Below are 21,726 nucleotides of genomic sequence, written 5' to 3'. Positions count from 1 at the left end.
TTCAAATAAGCTTTGAAAGCAAGTGATCAATCATGTAGGCAATGTTCAGACCAAAGATCTATCCAAATGTTTTACTTACATGTTTCATGTAAGGGATTTTGTCCAATGCTACTAATCTGCATACAGCTGACTGGGAACAGGAGAATTCTTTCGAGAATATTCTGTTTAAAATAACTTATAGGGTTAAAAGCAGTGCTGCAAAATATCTTGTGTGTCTAGCAGTTTATTGGCAACGATAAAAATGTCAAGATAACTCTGGTGAATAATGTTCCTGCTGGAGAGAGATCGAAATGTTGTCTAGTGGCTGTTTAGACAGATCATAACTTTTGGCAGGCTTACCCTGAGACTTTTTGCTTTTTCCTAGCCTGTTTCTGTGACCTGGTGTCTGCGCACTTTTTCACTGTGGTACAGTGTAAAGTGCGTGAGCTCTCTGTGTGTGTAGTAAGAGTGACCTGCCCTCCCATAGGAATGAATGGGGAATATGTATGCCCATGGTAGTTCCTGATGTGTGGGGAGTGCAGGGTCGAGTTTGGTATGTGCGAACTCGTGAGATTGAATGCTGCGCAACGGTATATGCGGCATGATTGTGTCTAGTGGAGAAGTGCCACTTTTAGAAGTTGGCATATTTGTGTAATTTGTGTCTGGCGTGTGATTGGCTGAGGCTGGCTGGTGAGCCTGGCTCCAAGAGTCTGGGACGGTCTGCCCCGGTGGTGAATGGAGTGTTTAGCATGCTGATGTGAGGGGAGGAGAGAGCCTGGGCCTGCTTGTGGATTGACCGTCTAGTTTGAGGGTCCTGAATGAGGCTGGGTTTTCCCCACACAATGCTGGCTCCACCCCCTGGGGTGCGTCTGATGTCCCTAGCCTGGCCAGTGAAAGGAATTCCCTATAACCAGTTCTAGCTGGTTCTCACACTGCCTGCACCCTGCTAAACAAAGGATTTCTCTGTATAAAAAAGGGCTGTGTCCCCTTCCAAAATGTTCTTGTTTCTGACTTGAATCCTGCCAGAGGCATGCTGCTGCTTGGGCTCAGGGGAAGGCTTGCCTCCCTGAGCCCTGCCCAGCCCCTGGATATCTGATGGACTTAGAGGCTGATGGATCTTCCTTACTGGGAGCTGTGTTGCTCCATCTTATCCTGCCAGGCCTGCTGGGACCCCTTTGCTATGGGAGTCCTTGTTTTGGGGGCTTGATGGACTCTGCCCCCCCCATTAGCGCCTGGGAGCGCTTTTTCTTTGCTCTAGAGCTGGGAGCGCTTTATTTGCTTTGCAGGTGCCCACCCTGCTTATGGTTGCCCAGCGAGTGCCCACCTCGCTTATTTGCGATTATTTAGTCCCCCGGCAGGTGCCCACCCTGCCAGGGACCTGGCCGCTATTTTTATATTTGAACTCGAGGGAGCCCACTCCTCGGTTAATTCAGCCCCAGCTTACGAGGGCCTGAAACGGGCCGCCGCGCTGCCCGCGACGACCCGGAAGTGGTTGGCCGGCTGGCCAATTGCAGCGCGGCCCAGCCGGAAGTCCCGCCCCCGCAGTCCGGGGAGAGAGAAGAAGTACGGCGGGAGATGGCGCGGGGCTCCCGTGAGACTGGGAGAGCCCCGCACTGCCACCGGAAGAAGGAAGCCGCCTGCCGTGTCCGTCCCGGGGCTCCTGAGTGAAGGGAGAGCCCCGGGGAGCGAGAGAAGTCCGGCCGCCCGAGCCGCGAGGCCTCCGTGCTGCAAGGGAAGCCCTGCAGCAGGAGAAAGGAGAGCCCCGCATCAGGAGAGGAGACCCGGTGAGTGCGTGACAGGAGGGGGCGTCGGGGCACATTGCCGGTGCCCATCCCGCCTCTTTGGTGCCGGGGCATTGCGTGAGATGAGAGCCCTGAGAGGCTCTAGGGGGGAATATCTGTTGAGGAGCCCTGAGAGTCTCCGGGGGCCTTGCGGTTGTTTTTGAGCCCAGAGAGGCTCTTGGTTTACACAGTTGTCCACGAGTCCCCAGGAGGGGGGCTCCAACGACGCCCCAGTTATTTGTTGAGCCCTGAGACGCTCAGACCGGCCATGGGTGACTCACAGCGGCATAGTTGTTTGACAAGCCCAGAGAGGCTCGTGGGGGCATTTCTTTGTTTAGAGCCCCGAGGCGCCCTGCCCACGTGGCTGCTTTAGAGCCCCAAGAGGCTCCCTGCCCATCTTGTTGTTTTGCAAGCCCAGAGAGGGCTCTTAGGGGGCACAGTTATTTGCAGAGTCTGTGTGGCTCCAGCTTGGCGCAGCTTTTGTTCTAGGGCCAGTGAGGGCCCTGGCGCAGTTTGGTTGATTCACATCTGCCCAGCAATTAGTGGGCAGGTGCACCGTTTAGGCCCCTGACTTTTGGACACAGGGCATCCTAGCCCCAACAAGGCCAGTTGGCCTAGGGACTGCCACAGGTAGTGGCTTATGTAAGTTTTGCGCAATTGTGTGGTTTTATTTCACCTCTGAATGTTTTTGGGCATCATGTGTTTTTGCGCTATTGAGTTGTGGTCTGGCACCTCAATGTTCTTATGCATAAATGGCCAGATTCATGAAAGACCCGTTTTGCGAGTCTGAAATAGCGATTCATAAGGAATCGCTATTACAGACTCACAAAACGAATTCATGTAGGAATCGCAAAATTAAATGCGATTCCTACAGATTCCTTATTTGCGATTAGCAAATTGCTAATCGCAAATAAGGAATAACTCCCCATTCATTTCTATGGGCCAAATGGCCCATAGGAATGAATGGGGAGTATTCCTTATTTGCGATTAGCAATTAACTAATCGCAAATAAGATAGCGATTTTAAGGGTGCCAGGTGTGTCTAAAGGACACCCTGTAGCACCCCTTAAATGCAAATTGAAACAGGTGTTGCGCACACACATGTCTAAAGGACATGTATGTGTGCAACATGCAACTAAGAAAAATGCTTTTAAAAGTATTTTTCCAAGTTTTCGCTATTTACCACGAGGTTTGACCTCGCGGTAAATAGCGGGCCGAAATTGCGAATTCGCAATTTTTAAATGGATGATGAATTGCATTTAAGGAATCTCAAATAGAGATTCCTTAAATGTAATTCCTCGCAAAATTGCAAAATCGCTATTACCGATTTTTGCATTTGGGATGATGAATCCCAAATGCAAAAATAGCGCTCGCAAAGGGCCAGATTCTCAGAATCTGGCCCTTTGCGAGCCGATTTCGGCTTGATGAATCAGGCTGCATGTGTCTTCCTTGTTCTTACACCTCTGAATGTGTTGGTTTATGCTTCATGTGTTTTTCCTTCCTTACACCTCTGAATGTTTTAGGCATCATGTGTTTTCTCCGGTACCTCTGAATGTGTTATTGAAGCATGATGTGCCCTGTTATTACACCACTGAATGTATGTTTTATGCATCATGTGTTTTCCTTCCCTACACCTCTGAATGTTGTGATGCATCATGTGTAATGTGTTCTTGCTTATACCCCTAAATGTATTGTGATACTTAGGAAGTTGTTCTTTATAGTACAGGTGGTTCTAGTGAGGTCCTGGTTCCCTGCGTGACATTCTCCTAAGGTGTTTAGGGTTGCGTAGGTGGTACTTACCTGTTACCAGTAGTTACTGGTTGTGATTTATACTTGCTAATTTGTGCTACAGTGATTTTATATCCTATATTCTATGTTCTAGAAGTGCTATTTCTACTAAGTGCTGATTCTGACAGGCGCCCACGTGGCCCTGTCCTGTGTAAATAATCCCTTGGGAATATTGCCCGTGCCAGTTTGCACAATGTATATTGTGTGATTACTATCTGATGTGTTATTGCAATACAAAAGTTATTTTTATATATCCTTGTGTGGAGTTCCTTTTGTGGTGTGTCTAGGATATTGTTGCTGGTGTGTGCGTGCACGAATACTTTACACATTGCCTCCGGGATAAGCCTGTCTGCTCGTGCCAAGCTACCAAGGGGGTGAGCAGGAGTTATCTTGGCGTGTGACTCCCTTGCCCTGACTAGAATGGTGGTTTCTGCCTAGCATTTGGCGTCAGCCTTAGCCAACCAGAAATAGCCAGTTCTAACAATAACGTAGCACACAGGGTTAATGTGCCTGCGGTAAACAGTGTGTACCACGCAGATCACAGAACTCAGTGTAAGTGAACTCTAAGTAGCCCTACAAAAACATGAAATGTATGCGAAAGAGGGACGATGGAGAGACGAGGGCACTGTTGGAGGGTGGTAGTGAAGGAATTAGTAGAGAAGGAAGTCATGGGGGGGGCGTGCCTATAAAGAATGTTGAACCAAGCACCACCATCGCGAAGCGGGCCGTGTTTAGAATACAATAATGCTTCTAGGAGTGGTGCAAGAATCGTACGTGTTAAGCCTACAAATGGCACAAATAAGCTTTGCACGTATTTTAAAGCTATGTGCACATTTGGAACTGAGCAGTAATTAAGGTTGCATTTTTCTTCTGCACTCTGCTCACTGATCACCTGCTCAAGTATTGAAAACTAGGAGGCAAAATTTTGCCGTTCTATCATAACACCATTTTGTCAAATTATTAATGCCGCGACTTCAATATTGCTGAATTAACATTTCCAAGCGAGTTTTATCTCTAAAAAAATTCCAGACTACTGACACCTGAAGACGCTACCCAAAAAGAAGGACATGCTTCATCAGTAAGTCAAAGGCAGTTTGAGCTTCTTGTTTTATTGTCATTGCATTTATCATCTCAGTCTGAAGATGTGAGCATACTCCAAAGAACTGTTTGGGTCAACTGAGCAAAATAAGTGAAGTAAAGTGATAAAGAAACATGATCGATGGTATAAACTTGATGCATTAGACCGAGATGTAGGTTAGCTTCAGAAACCAATGTATGAATAAAACCACGACCCAGGCAGTAATATAGATTAAAAATCTTAAACCTATCAATCAAAAGATTTAACAGTAACTTTTGAAATATTAAAGAATCTTAAATTTGTTTATTTTTTACCACAGTTAAGTATTGCAGCATTCTTCCATCAACTCTTGCTTCATAGAACTGATCTTTATATTGAGGTAAACCAATGTCATCGAGCCATCCTACAAAAATCAACAATAAACACAGTAAACTCATAATTGTCTAGCATCCGTTAAAATTGTATTTTATCTTGCAATCATCATCTCTCCAGTAACAATCTAAAAGAATACTTTTAAGTTTAAATACAGCAGGATAAGTAAATTGCTCTGTTTGGTACTAACGTCAATTAATTTTGCATATTCAAATAACACAGAAAAACATTTAAAGTACACAATCCAGGAACCCCTCTTTCCACCTTTGGAATAGAAAACTAAAATGCAGATAACTGTAAAAGCATATTGATTCAGAAATTACCAGGTTACTTACCAGCAATCTTCATTACTCCGAGACCAGGTCTTTCAGTTCCAGTCCTCACAAAGTGAACAGTTCCAATGCTCAACTGAACAGATTACCTAGCAAAGTCAAAACGCTCTCCCAAGATGGCCACCATATACCAGCATGCAGTAAAGTAGGAACTTGGAATAGTCACTTCCTGAAATACGAAGCTAAAAAGAAAAACTATATGGAGGAAACAGTCACTATGAAAAAGCAGGTGGGAGGGTGGGGCTCAGGACTAGGACTGGAAGACCTGGAGTCATTAAGATTGGTAAATAACCGGGCCATTTCCTACGTCTTCCTGTCCCAGCCCTCATAAATGGAGCCTAAACCCAATTAGAAGGGTATTGGTTCCTAGAGATTGGAGCAAGAAAGAATAAAACTCACATGACTTCACTTATGTTGCACCACCCTTGAATCTAATAAATGCTTTACAAATTAAAGACCATGAACATTAGATAAAACATGATAAAGTCCGGCAATGCTGCACAACTGGAGCTAGTAATGAGAAACACTGGTTGGTGTACAGAGAAGCCCATGTCGCAGTAATAAATACATCTCTAAGGGATGTGACCTTAAATAATGCCCAAGAGGAAGCCATACCCCTCGTTGGTCTTCCTTAGGTAATGGAGGGAAGACCAACTGCAAAATAGCTAATTTTATCCACCTTGAAAGCGTGAATGTTGAGGGCCGTAGGCCTCCCCCAGAGAAGACCTATGACACAAATAGTGAGACAATCATTTTGAAAGGGACTCTTTCTTTCCAAGTAAATAAAAATTGCCCTTTGAAAACCCAATGTACACAGTAGTTCCTCCTACGTGGACTATGTCTTCCTCACTGTGGAATTCAGATTGCATTTTAGCGAGAAAAAAAGGGGTTGGCCAGGGAATGATTTTATCTTTATAAAGTCATAGGAACACTAATTTCACCATCCTATGACCTGAGCAAACGGCCACCAGGAATAAAACCTTGGCCAAGGGAAATCTAAAATTTGCAGCATGTGATGGCTCAAAAGGAGAAGGATTAATGAACTGAGCACTAAACGAAGGTCCCAAGAAGGAACCACATAATGTGAAACAGGTCTCTATAGAAAGAAACCCCTCAGGAAACGAAAAGCCAGAGGAGCGACATTGGTGACAGGTGTTCCTCTGAAAGCCTGAATAGATGCCACTGGACTCTGATAGTTGAAACTGCAAAACTCAACATACATCCACCCCTCAAGAAGTCAAGGCACTTAACAGGGTCACAAGTACTAGGAAAAACCTTTTAGTTGCACACCAGGTTTCAAAATATTTCCAGTGATGACTATAGGATCTACGAGTAGACGTTTCCCCCGACAACTGAAGACTTTCAGAAACCGCGATTGAGAAGCCATGTGCCACCAAAGTTAATCTTTCAAGTGCCAGACCGTCAGCCTCAGGTAAGTGGCATCAGAAGATGAACTCTCAGTGGTAATGGATAAATGGGAAATTACTGTGATGATTCTGCTCTATTTCCAGGAAGAGGGGACACAGGGTTTTCCTGGACCATTGCAGAAGTACAAGAAGCACCAGCGAATGAGTCTCCTGTATCTTGAGTACCCTGTGTATCAGAGGAAACGGAAGAAGCCCGTATAGAAGACCCAGAGCCCAGGAAACAGCAAGGGCATCTACAGCCCAAGCCTTTTTGGATGGTTCTAGACAGCAGAAGTTCGAAAAGGCCCATGCTCTAAATCACAGCAAGCTCTCTCCAATTTGATGTTTGAGACTGCTTGAAAGTACTCCATTTACCGGGCTCCAGCGATGAAAAAGATGGTGCATCAAGGTGTACAAATAAAGACGAGCACATGGTGGAAATCCCAATGTTGAGGCCATCTCTCCCTGGTTTCTTAGCCAAAATCTCCCTGAAGCCTTGGAGTCTGGAAGAGACTAGAGATGTCTAATTAGATAAGATTGTCTCTTTCTTGTGATAAAAACCTCCCCCAAGTCTGTGAATTTCAGGAATTGTGAGGCCTGAAGACTGAACTTCTTGTAGTTGAGTAGGAGGCCGAAATCTGTTAGAAAATTGCAATCTTGCTGAACATGCTCCAATGTCTTAGGAAAAAAAGGAGAAGCAATTAGTCAGTCATATGCAAAACCTACGCAGGGGGGCAAGAACTTCATAAGAGCTCTTGGAGCGGAGGATGCCAACAGAAGGATTCGAAATTGATAATGAACACCCTTCTACAGCGAAGCGAAGATATTTCTGTAGATACACATTTAACATATCCTAGGAATCTAGGAAGCCCTCCTGCTTGATCAGTTGAATAGGCTCTGTAGAGTTACCATCTTAAATGGATTGTGAGGAATGGGACTGTCATGCCTTTGAAGTCCCCACAAGCTTTCTGAACCAGAAAGAGTATGGAGTAAAATCCAACGTATGTCTCCTGTAATTGTACCCTTGAAATTATGGATATCTCCAGAAGCAGCTGAATTGCTGAAAGGAGAGCATTGCATTGCATCAGGACTCATGGCAGATGGGTTGGATGGAAAATGGGTGCTGGGAGGCTAAAGAACTGGATGAAGTCTCCATCTGACACCTCTTGTGTGCATCCAGAACTGAGTTTTGCCCATTGCAACTGGAGAAATGGAGCAACCTCTCAGAGGAAGCGATACATAGTCATACTTAAGGGGGGTTGGAGGTTAATACTGGGACGTTTTGGAAGTAGGGGTATCCTCTGCTACAATCCCTACCTCTAAAGGGCTGTACCTTTGCAAGAGTTTGGACCAAACACTCTCAGATAATCAAATCCCTTACCCCTTGAGGCTGTTCCATTTTCTTTTTCCAATGTATCTCTTTACCATATCTTTCAATTGGTGGCAGAAAATCTTAGAACTTTCAAAAGGCAACTTTATTAGAATAGATTTCTGGTTAGCGTCAGCTTTCTAGGTGCGCATCCAAATATGGCACTAAGCTGCAATGGAAGCACCTGATGCAGACACAGACGCACATAATATTGTCAAAAGACACATCCAATACGAACTGGACCTGTTGCTCCATTATAGATAAGCGAGAAATATCTGCCCTTTCATTCAAGCGGACCAATGCCTGAAAGCCCTTTAGAAGAGATTGGACTATATAAGTGGTGTATGTGTTTGCCCTAACAGAAAAGTTGTCAGCCACATAGGCCCTCTTGATGGATTCCTCTACCTTTTTACCCACCTGATCGGATGAGGGAGCATCCTCAGAAACCACCGTGCCTCGGAAAGTGAGCTCAGCCATCACATTATCTATCTTCACTGAAAGTGAGAATTCCTCAGAACTCCCTGCAGTGGATAGCGTTTGGAGAGGAATCTATTAAAAGCAGTTTTATCATTGTCTTTCCACTTGTGAAAAAGTACCCTGTATACTGCACTATGCAAAGTGAAAGATCCTGGGTCAGGGCACAGGTATTTAGTTCTTTATCTACCTGTGCCACCGGTGTAAGGAACCCCAAATTCTCCCTTACATGGTGAAACAGTTCAATAAGCTAGGCTACTTGGACAAAACAGCCCCTATTTTCTTCTTCATCAGGGTCAGAGTCCTCATTGTGATTCACTTTCTGCTGGACTCTAGGAAACATTGGAGATCGAGGATAAGCTTCTTCCCTGGCCCGGGAAGCAGCTTCAACAGCTGCTTCAATCATTTGTTGAAGGGCTGCAAACAGAAAGGACTGCATTAAAACGATCACAGTTGCTCTTCCATCCTGCCAGCACAGCATAGCCAGAACACTCTGACCAGGAACACCTGCACTTCCTTATTCCCTTCCTTTCTAGAGAAACTATGCAGTGTGCCTCCCTAAATCTTGCGGGAGCCTCCATTTTGGAACCAGTTAGTGTCCCGAGTGTCGCACTCACTGCAAGCCAATAAAAAAAAAAATCACATGAAACATTTCAAGTTTCATAAAAAGAACACACAGTACAAGAATAAGGGAGATAGAGCACTTGGCAATCTAACCCAAAAATATGGCTTAAGGTCTACGGCTACTAAACAGGGTAGAACGACAAATCCAAATAAAGAGTCTGCTATAGCAAGTCTCTAAAGGAAGAAAAGCAAATTAAATATCAGTAATATAAAGATATATAGTACTTAACTAAAGATTTGACAGAAGCAAAAAACATTTAGGACGTGATCATTCCAAGTTCCTCCTTTCCTACATGCTGGGATGTGGAGGTCATCTTGAGGGAACTTTTTAATGTTGCTAGATAATATGTTTCTGTGGAGCAGGGGAACTACTCCCTTTGTGAAGACTGGGTCAGGAAGACGGACAAAGAGGTAATGTAAATTGTATTCACACAGAAAACTCTACTTGATATGCAGTATGTGTCTGGAATACGTGTTATGATATCAGGGAAAGGCTATTTTGCACCTTATTGGCGGATAACAAGGGTTACAAAAAACATAATACTAGCTGCGTAGAGCAGGTGCTCAAATCAATGCTGAAGCTTTAGAAGTCATTTAGAATTCTGCCTTCATGTAGTGCAAAGCTGACAGGAAATAGGCAATACTGGTCAACCAAGTTCTGTTTCTTCAGTAGTCGGAATGTGTAAAAGAAATTATGTATGTGCACATCTAAACTATTTCAACAACAGTATATCTTAGCTGTTATTTTTCAATTGAAAATTGGTACCAAAATGAAACTATTATCTATTCATAATTCAATCTTAAATTATTTAAAAAAATACAATAAATATATAAGCAAGCTTCAAAATAATTTATGAAGCAGATTAAGACGGCTATGTAAATTGTTTTGTATGTGTACCTTTAATTGCCCAGAGCGTGTCATGCAGCAATACTGTCATAGTACACCTTGAACTAATCAGAATATATATACAAGAGCAATTTCGGCATCTGTTTACATATGTCACTAACAGTTTGTATCAGTATCTGATTCATGCATCTATCGTAGTATGTCATACCGTGTTTGCACACTGTAGTTAATAATTGAAGGGTATTGTATATTTTTTAACGCAATAAATGTACAGTAAAAGAGTTTTTGTTGTCACTTACGTGTTACCCACATATGATCCAGCTGACCAGACTTCTCTTCCTGTTTTGTATTTATAGACTTCACCGCTAACTGTAGCTTCTTCCTGTGCAGCGGATGCTTCACGCCCAACTCCTGTAATTTGATAGATTTAGAAAGGAGATTCAAAGTTTTACTTTACAAGCACTAGATAGATGTCAGACTTATGACTAAGGCCATACGGCATGAGAGCAGCCAAAACAACAGTTTGAGAGGTCTATTTTAAACAGGTGGATGGCAGTAGTTGAGGAGTGCATTACTTCTCACCTTTTCCAAGTCTTGAGGTGTTGCTGTTAACAGTGTGTGCCCGGAACTCACCCACTGCCTCGCAAACATGACATACTGAACAAGGCCAAAGTCCTCCAGCCAGCTGCACACTTGTTCATTGCTCCACTGTGAAAATGGTGCATTCGGATCACTAAAAAAGACCAAAGAACAACATGTTTTCAAGAAAATACATTCAAAATTATGTGTTGGTATAAATGTGACACAAAACATAATACATCTGCAAGAATCTAACTGTAGCCATAAAATGAGGTATCCCAGAAAGGAATGTATAATTTCTAGCTTGTTAAAAATAATTTATGGTATTTTAACGCACAGAAGCCTGCAATAAGTAGATCAAAAATATGTATCCAACTTCCTTATTACAGTCTAGTTGGTACCGGATTTCACACTTTTTATCTAAAGCTCCATAGGTGCTTAACTATAATAAATGACCCCAGTTTCTTTGTGTGACAATACCTGCTCTCAAATCCAGCCGACAATATGAGACAGGCCACTGAACAGAATTTCAACTACTGCTTAATAAAATACAAAAGTACCCGGCTTTTTTAGTTCACAATTTTCTTACCTCTTTCAATAGAAATTAACTTTCCTTTTCTAAAATGGAGATATATATGGTAGTATATTTATGCTGCAGTTCATTACAAGAAATCAGAAGTCTATTGGCATGTTACAGTGAATTCTAATCCATATCCAATTCTGAAAGAGACCAATGTTAAACTGCTTAACACGTGAATTCAACAAATTATAAAGGCTCACTTTCGCAGTACAGAACTCAAATGATTTTCAATACCTTTAACCAGAAGTTGTTTTTCATAATTAGCAGCAAGAGACCAATTACATGAGGGTTTAGAAGGGGGCAACGGGTGAGTAACAATTTAATTCATTCATATAATCTTATTTCGGTCTAGCAAAGCAACCAAAAAAGAGCAGCATACAATACAGTAACAATTGTATAAATAACACAAATTCAAAGAGCAGAAAAAAATACATTGCAAGAAAAAGATTAAAAATGCAATATCCGCTATGTACATGCAGGCATCAGTCAGGTCTCGAGCATCTAGGTGCCAAGTCTGCTGGTTAAAAACTCGATGCAGCAGATAAAACATATTCATTGTGGAGTATAGTTTTAAAAACATAAGGGTTAGGGTAGGGCATACTTGTGTAAAATTCCAAGATCTCAACAATGGCAACAGAAACCCCTTTCTGGGCCAACTGTAGTCATTGCAAAACATGAAGTGTAGGGTTGTCCTGCAGGGACCTATTGCGAGGGTGCACTCAACCCATGAGTGTTGGCAGTAAATGGTGAATTTGATTAAAACGAAACCTGGCAAGAGGAATCGAACGTGCTAACTATTTACCTGAACCAAGTATTGTTCCATGCCCTGAACAGCCTTTAACAATATATGGGCCCTCACTGATGGTTTCAACATTTCTGCCCCTTCACGATTTAACAAAACCCGCTCACAAAACAAGGACTTAGTTATCTGTAAATCACGGGGTCTCAGAGCATGAGGGGTCAAAAAGCATCAGCTCTCTCTAGGGCTGTGAGTATCGACTTAATGTAGACAATCCAAAGGATTATGGACGCTCCATCCAGTGCCAAACATTCAGAGAGGATCAGTCTGTTTAGCTTGAGTTCCTGTCTGGTCCAAACTTTTACCCAGCTAAGTACAGGGCTAAGGGCCACTAGGTCAGCAGGGAACCTAACTTCAAGCTCCGCATGTTTAGACCAAGCTGGTGTAACTTGTAGTACCTGTAACAAACATTTTAGAAAAAGGGTTTCCGCTGTTTGGATGGAGTCGGTATTGACAACCCCATTACTTGCTCCCATAGCGGACCTGTGATACAATCTTCACCATATAGACTTTAAGCAAGACTTGCAGAGACCAAGAACCCAACCTTTGCACAAAGAAAGCCAAAGCCCCAGCTCTTTTAATAAGCTCTTTAATTCTCCTGCCAGCTATTCTTGGCATTGAAAAGTACCACATGATAAAACCGCATCATCGGTATATAACACCAGGAGCTGCCGTGTGCCTACCTAGGGGACATTGACATGAACTTCCAGAAGCTTCTCCTCAAGCCTTTTAGCATATAGGGTGAACAAAAATGGTACAAGGATGAACCCCTTCCACACCCCCGTCTTGTGAGAAAGGGCCTAGTGGTGCCAGCATCATGCAAGAAGTGTACTGAGGTATTAATATGTAAATCCTCCAACAGCTGCACTTATTGGGTCCCAATTCTAATTCTATCAACAAGGCCCACAGTTTAGCTTGGTTGACCCTATCAAATGTGGACATAGATCCATAAAAGCAGAATGTAAGCTCTCTGGTTGGGCAACAGTATACTCATTGATAATTAAATAAAGGTTCAAACATTGGTCAGACGTTGACCGTCCTGGCCTAAAACCGTACTGGACTTCCGTCAGAATGCCATTAGCATCTGATCAATCCATCATCCTGTTAAGCATGGCAATCCCAAGGACCTTTACAACTGCGTCAATCAAGGAGATAGTGTGATAGCATTGAGGGTCGTCCTGCTCCCTCTTCTTGAACAGGGGCACTACCATCGCGGAAGGCCAGGAGCGATGAGTGACAACCTTTAGTTCCTGGGTCACAAGAAGGCCCCATACCTCAACATCCAGGCACAGAAGGTCTGTGGAAATTCCATCAGGACCGGGAGCTTTATGTCTTGTAAGGGTATTAATACCTAAAATAACCTCTTCAAGGATAAAAACCATGGGAGTAAGCCCCATCACTCTTGTTCCCACTCTTTCCTTATCTGCTATCTGACCAAAGTTATAGACCCTTATGAAGTGGTCCTGTCACTGTTGTTCAGATATATGGATGTCAATAGCTGGTCCTGACCCATCTGAAAAGAAGGGTTTGTTCACTACCTTCAAGAAAAGAGAGGAGTCCCTGGTTTCACTGGCTTGCATGAACTCCCTCCAAGCTAGGGCCTGGAGATTAGCCTTGCGTGTATATATTGACAGCTTTTAAGCAGGCATACTAGTCACTACCTGTCTTTGGCGACCTGTTCCAGAGCGGACTTCAATAACCGCAAATGCTTGGAGCATTCCCTGTCAAACCATTTCGAGTCTTGCCTACTTGCTTGAGTTAGCGGGGATGTCAATAGATTCTTAGCCTTGTTGCACTGGCTTGCAAAATATCCTATCAGGGGGAGCTGCATCCAGGCAGGTGGCTTGCTCGTGGAACACATGGGAGGAAAGGGATGCCTTAAAAGGCGTCGGGTCGCCGGGCCCAGTTCATTTATTTACCTTGATCCACAGGAATAAACCCTCTAGTACTCCCTCCCCTTGAGCGAGTGATGTCCCTATAGCCTTCCAGTTTCAGGAGAAGGGGGTTGTGATCGCTAAAGGGGAAACATCAAAATTGGTGATGTGCAAAAATAAGGGGGCTGAACTAATAATAAAGTCTATAATGGAAGCACAGCCCCTCTGCTTAAATGTAGGAGCAACACTATGTTTAGATGAGCTAACCAACTTTTCCGATGTAAATACCAGGTTATGGGAGGCTACATTATCACCCAGTTCTTGACCTTCCTTGGAATGAGTGAATTGAAGTCCCTCGAATAGTGTACACCTTGGCCTGATGTCCTCTGGCAGTAAAGGATATTCACATAGAAGTTAGTTAAAATCCCCCGCTAACACAATCATCCCCTGACCAGGTCTCCCATCCAATTCCCCAGAGCAGTCGGGCCCTGCTCAAGCTGTGGAGACTGGAGACTCCATCTGGGCATCTTTTATCAGTATAAACATTTATCAGAAGTAAAGTGGGAGCTTCTGCAAGAGATAACTTCAGCCCCTGCAATACCCTCAAGTTCTTGTCCAGGTTAACGTCCTGCCCACAGAATTCTATGGCAACAGAAATAATCATGCCCTCATTGGTCCTGCCCGAGGCTGCAGGCAGCGTGGACAGGAAATATGTCTTGTAGCCCTCCAGGAAAAACCTGTTGTTCACCTTCCAGGTTTCCTGCAAACAAACGATCTGGAAAGATGTTACAACCTTGACCCAAGTAGGATCGGAAAATGTTACGGAAAGCCCTGCGATGTTCCAGGACACAATCCTCAGGGCCCTTGGAATCAGAGCTGGGGTGGCCATGGCTAAGGGGCCTGCAACAGGAGATACAGAAGAGTACACAGGAACTTCAAGCCCTAAGTTAAGTTTAATAGGGGGGTGAGGGGGGAGAGGGAATTGCAGCCTGTCAATCACTCGATTCAACAAGCCTGGTTGTGAGGGCTGCCTTGTTCTTGGTCGGGCACTGCCACAACTGCCCTGGGTCTGAAAATGTAGATATCCATATGAGCGAGCAACCCTTTCTGGTTTGTAGAAAAACCCTAAGGGAAGAGCAACAATGCTCTGCTGGTCATAGCGTTTGAAATTGACCACCACCCAATCCCCAGACTAGATCTCAACCTACCCCACATACTCTATGGGCCATAATGATAGCATGATGAATACCTCCTCCTCCCGGAATGCACTGCATGAACTAATGCGTCACTTTGTTCTTTAGAGCGGGATAGGAAGAGGATCTTTGGTAAATGCATAACGACCACCCTGTAATTGTGATCAGTTCTCAGTACAAGACACCCTCCATTTTACATTTTTCTGTGGTTTCTACACTAGGGAGAGGGTAAAATATTTACTTCCTGTCTTAAGGGCTGCTGGCTTCATTCAAATAAGGCCAGCTTTCTTCAAATGTTACCAGATACCCATATTATGTTCAGTGTTGCCTGTTATTTAACAGCTGCATTCAGATCAAGGAAGAAAAGATTACCTAAGAAAGCCTTATTTTAATCCAAACTTGGTTTTAAATGGAGATTTTTAACTACTGTAAAAACTTTTAACTTTTGTAATTTTTGGAAAAATCAAGTTAACATGATATAATTCAGTAACTAGATCAATTGATGTTTTAAACTGTATTTGTATGTTGTCCTTTTATGATTTTAACAAAAATCGAATAAAGAGTATTTTGACTGACTGGCATAACGTTCCTCAGAACAACAACATAAGGGGTTGTCTAAGGAGGCAGATCAAGAGTCTCCAGTGTACGTGGCGGCATTAGTGAGGCCTTTGGTAAGCTCCTCGCAATCTCTCGCAGACCTTGGAGGAGCCCCTAGCGGGACGAGGGAATTGAGAAGAAGATTAATGTCTCCTGAGGCTTAGACCTCCAACTTGGCTTGGATAAGGGCGGGTGTCTGCTTGGCCCGAGGCACCTTCGCCTCGAGGTGCGATAGAATTTCCTACACTCTAGCTTCTAAGGAAGTTAGCCTAGCCAGTTTAGGAACCAATTTGTTCCACAACACCTCCATGACTTTGTTAATTAAGTTCTGACTACATGTGCACCCCACTGCTTGGTCAGACAGGAGAGGATCAACCCTGGATGCCCCTGAAGTGGCAAGGTTCCCTGGGTCCAAAGTTTTCTCCCGGATTTTCAAATTGTGGGACAGGCAAGAGGAGCGTTTAACAATTAACATGGTAATAGCTGTTACAGGATCCTCAGACAGCAACCTGTTGCACTCACGCCCCTGCCTCCCCACACTCCCTCCCCACACCCCCCACCCCTCCTGAGGGTCACCCTTGGTGAGGAATGGCTTGAAGTGGAATACAGGGGACTCTCCTAGTAAATTATAGCCTTCTTTCCACAAGCTATATTTCTTTAGGGACTACTGGGAGAGTGTGGGTCAATTAATCAATCATTCAATCAATCAATCAATCAATCATTGCATTTATATAGCGCACTACTCACCCGGAGGGTCTCAAGGCGCTTCGGGAGGGGGGGTCCGCTACTGCTCGAACAGCCAGGTCTTGAGCTGCTTCCTGAAGGCGAGGTGGTCTTGGGTCAGGCGGAGGTGGGTCGGGAGGGAGTTCCAGGTCTTGGTGGCCAGGTGGGAGAAGGATCTTCGGATGCGAGGGACGGCGGCGAGCGCTTGGCTGGTTGATCGGAGGTGGCGTGTGGGAGCGTAGAAGTTGAGGCGGCTGTTGAGGTAACTCGGGCCTTGGTCGTGTAGGGCTTTGTGTGCGTGGGTGAGGAGACGGAAGGTGATTCTCTTGTTGATGGGGAGCCAGTGCAGGCCTCTCAGATGACCGGAGATGTGGCTGCGTCGGGGGATGTCGAGGATGAGTCTGGCTGAGGCGTTCTGGATTCGCTGGAGTCTCTTCTGGAGCTTGGCAGTGGTTCCGGCGTAGAGGGCGTTGCCGTAGTCCAGGCGGCTGGTGACGAGGGCCTGGGTGACCGTCTTCCTGGTCTCGGTAGGGATCCACCGGAAGATCTTGCGTAGCATGCGCAGGATGTTGAAACAGGACGAGGAGACGGCGTTGACTTGTCTGGTCATGGAGAGGGAGGAGTCCAGGATGAAGCCCAGGTTGAGTGCGTGGTCTGTTGGTTTGGGTGCGGCGCCCAGGGCAGGGGGACACCAGGAGTCGTCCCAGGCGGAGGGTGAGGGGCCCAGGATGAGGACTTCCGTCTTGTCTGAGTTCAGTTTCAGGCGGCTGGTCATCATCCATTTGGCTACGTGTTTCATCCCTTCGTGTAGGTCGGCTCTGGCGGTGGCGGGGTCGTTGGTCAGGGATAGGATCAGCTGTGTGTCGTCGGCGTAGGAGATGATGTTGAGGTTGTGTTGGCGTGCGATGGCCGCCAGGGGGCTCATGTAGACATTGAAGAGGGTGGGGCTGAGCGAGGAGCCCTGAGGGACGCCGCAGATGACTTCCGTGGCTTCTGATCTGAACGGTGGTAGGCGGACTCTCTGGGTCCTTCCGGCGAGGAAGGAGACGATCCACTCCAGTGCCTTCTCCTGGATTCCGACGTTGCTGAGGCGCTCCACCAGGGTGCAGTGGCAGACGGTGTCGAATGCCGCGGAGAGGTCCAGGAGGATGAGGGCCGCTGTCTCTCCGTTGTCAAGCAGGGCACGAATGTCATCGGTGGCAGCGATGAGGGCGGTCTCGGTGCTGTGGTTGGCCCTGAAGCCCGACTGGGAGGGGTCGAGGGATCCGTTCGTCTCGAGGAAGGCGGCCAGCTGCTTGTTGACTGTCTTCTCGATGACTTTGGCTGGAAACGGGAGGAGCAAGATGGGACGGTAGTTCTTGAGTTCGGTGGGGTCCGCTGTTGGTTTCTTTAGTAGAGCGCTGAGTTCGGCGTACTTCCAGCTCTCAGGGAAGGTGGTGGTGTCAAAGGAGATGTTGATGATGTCCTTCAGGTGTGGTGCGATGACAGCGTCGGCCTTGTTGAAGGCGTGGTGAGGGCAGGGGTAGGTAGGAGATCCGGAGTGGATGGAGTTCATTATGCGGATGGTGCCTTCGGTGTTGGTTGGGGACCAGGCGCTGAGGGTGGTGGTGGGGGGCGTTGGTGCGGTCGTGAGGAGCGTTGGTTGTGTGCTGAAGCTGTTGTGTATGTCAGCGATCTTGTTGTGGAAGTAGGAGGCGAGGGAGTTGCAGAGGTCTTGCGATGGGGTGATGTCGTTGATTCCGGCGTTGGGGTTGCAGAGCTCTTTCACGATGTTGAAGAGTTCCTTGCTGTTGTGTGCGTTGTTGTCCAGTCGTTCCTTGAATGCTGTTTTCTTGGTGGCGCGAATCAGTTGATGGTGCTTTTGGGTGGCGTGCTTGAGGGTAGTCATGTTGTCCGGTGTTGGGTCTCCTCTCCAGGCTCTCTCGAGGGCTCGGCAGTTCTTCTTGGAGCTCTTGAGTTTGTCGGTGAACCATGGGGCCTTCTTGCTGCCGGGTCTGCTGGGCGGGGTCCTCAGTGGGGCGAGGTCGTCTGCGCAGCTGCTTATCCACTTCATGAGGTTGTCGGCGGCCTGGCTGGGGTTCGCTGAGCTGGCGGGAGGGGGATGCATGACGTTACTCCGCATACTTTTACTCCGCATACCGTTACAACGCGACTTTTACAACGCATACCATTACAACGCATAGCGCTTTGAGGTGCTGGATAGTGGTAAGTATAATTTACTATTCTAACTCCAGTCCCCGTGGACCCTAGGGAAGGTGTTGGATAGTAAATTATACTTATTCCCTATCCTAGAGTGCCCCCCAGCGCAATGCGTTGTAATGGTATGCGGAGTAAAAGTCGCGTTGTAATGGTAGTGCGGAGTAAAAGATGCGTTGTAACGGGTGTATACCGGCGGGAGGGTGCTGGCTCAGGGATGCGGCGAGTTGGTCGGCCGTGATCTTGTTCCAGCTTCTTCGTGCAACCTGTTGCTGGTGGTGGTGGGTCGTGGTCCTTCTGAAGCTGAAGTGGACGCAGCTGTGGTCCGTCCAGTGGAGTCCGGTGGCGTGGCTGAAGGTGATGTCTTTGCTGTATGAGAAGACGGCGTCGAGTGTGTGTCCAGCGAGGTGGGTGGGAGTGGTCACCAGCTGCTTGAGTCCGAGGTTGGCGAGGTTGTCAAGCAGGGAGGTGGTGTTGCGGTCGTTGTTGTTCTCCAGGTGGAAATTGAGGTCCCCGAGGAGGATGTAGTCGGTGGAGGGGAGGGCGTGCGGGCTGATGAAGTCGGCGATGTCTTCGTTGAATTGAGTGCGTGGTCCCGGGGGTCGGTAGATCAGGGTACCTCTGAGGGTGGTCTTGGGGTCGGTGTGGATCTGGAAGTGCTGGTGTTCGGCGGTAGTCAGGGTGTCGTCGGTGTTGGTCGTGATGCGGATGGTGTTCCTGTGGATGATGGCGATGCCTCCTCCAGTCTGGTTGTCGCGGTCTCTCCGGGTGATCTTGTAGCCCTCTGGGATGGCGATGGCGATGTCGGGCACTGAGGAGGCGTTCATCCAGGTTTCCGTGAGGAAGGCAACGTCAGGAGCTGTGGTGTCGAGGAGGTTCCAGAGTTGGACGGCGTGTCTGTGGACGGAGCGGGTGTTGAGCAGGATGAACTTGAGGTGGTTGCTGCTGGTGCTCGGCTTGGCGAGTGCTGGTGTAGTGCAGGTCCGGGTGCAGGCGAACTTGCAGGAGCGGCAGCTGAAGGGTCCGTGGGTGCGTCTCGGGGTGGCTCGGTAGCATCCCGGGATTCGGCCGGTGTTGAGTGCGTTGAGGGTGGCGGCGGCGTACGTCCGGCGGGTGGGCTGGGGTCCGCGGGGGCCAGGGGTTCGGGTGCTGGGCGCAGTCCAGGCGCGAACGGGCTTACCTTTGGCGCGCCCGCTGCGCGTCAACGCTGCGCGTTTGCCACTCTGCCATAAGTGGAGAGTGGGGGGGTGGAGCGTGGGAGGAGCAGCTGGGAGGCGGGAGCGGGGCGGCGAATTGGTGGGCGACACAGGGGAGTGGGCGGGGCCGCAGGGGGGCAGCGGCGGGGAGGTGGCGGGAAAACGCGGCAGGGGCTGGTCTCAGCGGGGGCAGGGGACAACGGGGGAAGAGGCTGTAAAAAAGAAGCTAGTAGCGACGGGGAAAAACACAGGCAGAGAAGCCTAAACAAACGGAGACACGGTGGCGCTCAGTGGCAGGGGGAGGAAGGAGCAGGCAGCGCAGGCGGGGCACAGCTAGGAGCAGCGTCCGGGGACCAGGGGCACCGCTGGAGCCGGGGAGCAGCGAACAGGCCTGGAGCGCGCCTGGAGCACCAAACGGGCAGTGGCGGCCCTTGGCAGCAGCGGGGGCACACTAAGCTCTCACCAGGAGGAGTGAGCTTGGTGCGTGGGGTGACCGGCCCTGAGGGTCAGTGGTCAACAATACCTCCATAGTGGCACCTCGTGGGGTCTTTTGCGGCAGGGCCTTTCCTTTTACCCATAGTTGGTGCTCTAAGGGAACCACTCGGGCAAAATAACAATCAAGAAGCTAAACGACCATGCAGTGATAAGAGGCCTGCGTTCCAAATTTTATTAAATTGAATACGAACCAATCACTTCAAAACTACAGCAATTTGCCACTAGTCAGTTCCGCAAAGTCCTCTATAGGTGCTCCCTTGTTCATGAGGATACATTTCCAGGGTGCCACTAGTTTGGACTTAGAACCTCCAAACCTAAGGACTGCAGTTCCCAATAAGCTAAGTCCTGCTGGGCGGACCAGGAATGCAGAAGAGAGAATCCAAGGGGGGTGGCCCGCCTGTTCCTAGCAATGACGGGTGCAGGATGGGCCTGCCCTTGGCCCGGGGTTTGCCTGCACATGTCCTGCGCTGCGGGACTGCAGTGCGCCTTAAGACACGCAATAGGATGAGGCACAGGTGGGTCCGCAGGGGGATTCTGGAACAAGCCATCCCCAGCTCTGTCGGCAACGACTGTCAGTACTCTCCTTGAGTGGTGGTAATTGCTGTAAAGGTAGCAGAGCAAAGCAGGTCACCTACAAGTAATATAATGGCCCCAGCAAAGATGTCCAAGGCACCAGTAGTGCATCCCCGTGCTACCGGACTGCAGCGCGCCTTAAGAAGCGCCGTGGGATGAAGCACAGGTGGGATTACGAGACAAGCAGTCTCCAGCGGTGTTGGAAATGTATTTATTCATTTATTGAGTTTTATATAGCGTTGGCTAGACCCAAAAGTATCAGAGCGCTTTACGTGAGGTACCACGAAGTTACAAAATTACATCAGTTATCAGGTTACATAAGTTACTAGAAAAACATTTAAAGAGCATGGGAGATTAGATAAATGTAGCATAAAAGGTTAGGGTGAAGGGGTAGGAGGGAGATATGACGGCGAGACGGAGAAAAGTCTCGCCCAAGTCCGGCTGGGTAAGTACCGGCCTAGGGGGGAGTCTACAGCCCATCTCCTCTTTAGCTATCAGGTAGATCCACGGGCAACGGCTAAATAGCAGGCCTCTGTTAAAGAAGAAAAACATTTTAAAGAGCATAGGAAGACAACAAAAATGGAGCTTAGAAGGGTAGGGGGAAGGGGAAAAGGGCAGGGGGAGAATACAACGGCGAGGCGAAAGAAAGTCTGCCCAATGTCTGGCTAGGTAGGTGACGGCCGAGCAGGAAGTCCACAACCCATCTACTCTTTAGCTAACAGGTAGCTCCACCTGGCATCGGTCAGGGGGAAGATCCCAAAATTAATGTCATGGCAGGTGAGCCAGGGGGGAGGATGGTGGGGGAGCACCCCTTGCCTCACTAGAGTAAGCCCGGGTGGAGGGGCTTCAAGGGTGAGGTATAGCAGAATAGA

The 21,726-nt window shown here is 47.3% G+C and overlaps 1 protein-coding gene across 25 annotated transcripts in view; it reads right to left on the bottom strand.

Annotated features, from left to right (window-relative positions):
- PPFIBP2 (PPFIB scaffold protein 2) overlaps positions 1–21,726 on the bottom strand; it is a 1,093,831-nt gene that overhangs the window by 25,322 nt on the left and 1,046,783 nt on the right. For all 25 annotated transcript variants that reach the window (XM_086955895.1, XM_086955898.1, XM_086955897.1 and 22 more), the window contains 3 exons: positions 10,632–10,782; positions 10,349–10,460; positions 4,940–5,028 (listed from right to left, as the gene is read on the bottom strand). In XM_086955895.1, the coding sequence (XP_086812021.1) occupies positions 4,940–5,028; positions 10,349–10,460; positions 10,632–10,782 (352 nt within the window). The remainder of the gene's footprint in view (positions 1–4,939; positions 5,029–10,348; positions 10,461–10,631; positions 10,783–21,726) is intronic.

This window comes from Lissotriton vulgaris, chromosome 2_1, assembly GCF_964263255.1.
Source record: "Lissotriton vulgaris chromosome 2_1, aLisVul1.2, whole genome shotgun sequence".
Taxonomy (NCBI): Eukaryota; Metazoa; Chordata; class Amphibia; order Caudata; family Salamandridae; genus Lissotriton; species Lissotriton vulgaris.
This window is presented reverse-complemented; position numbering and strand designations above follow the sequence as displayed.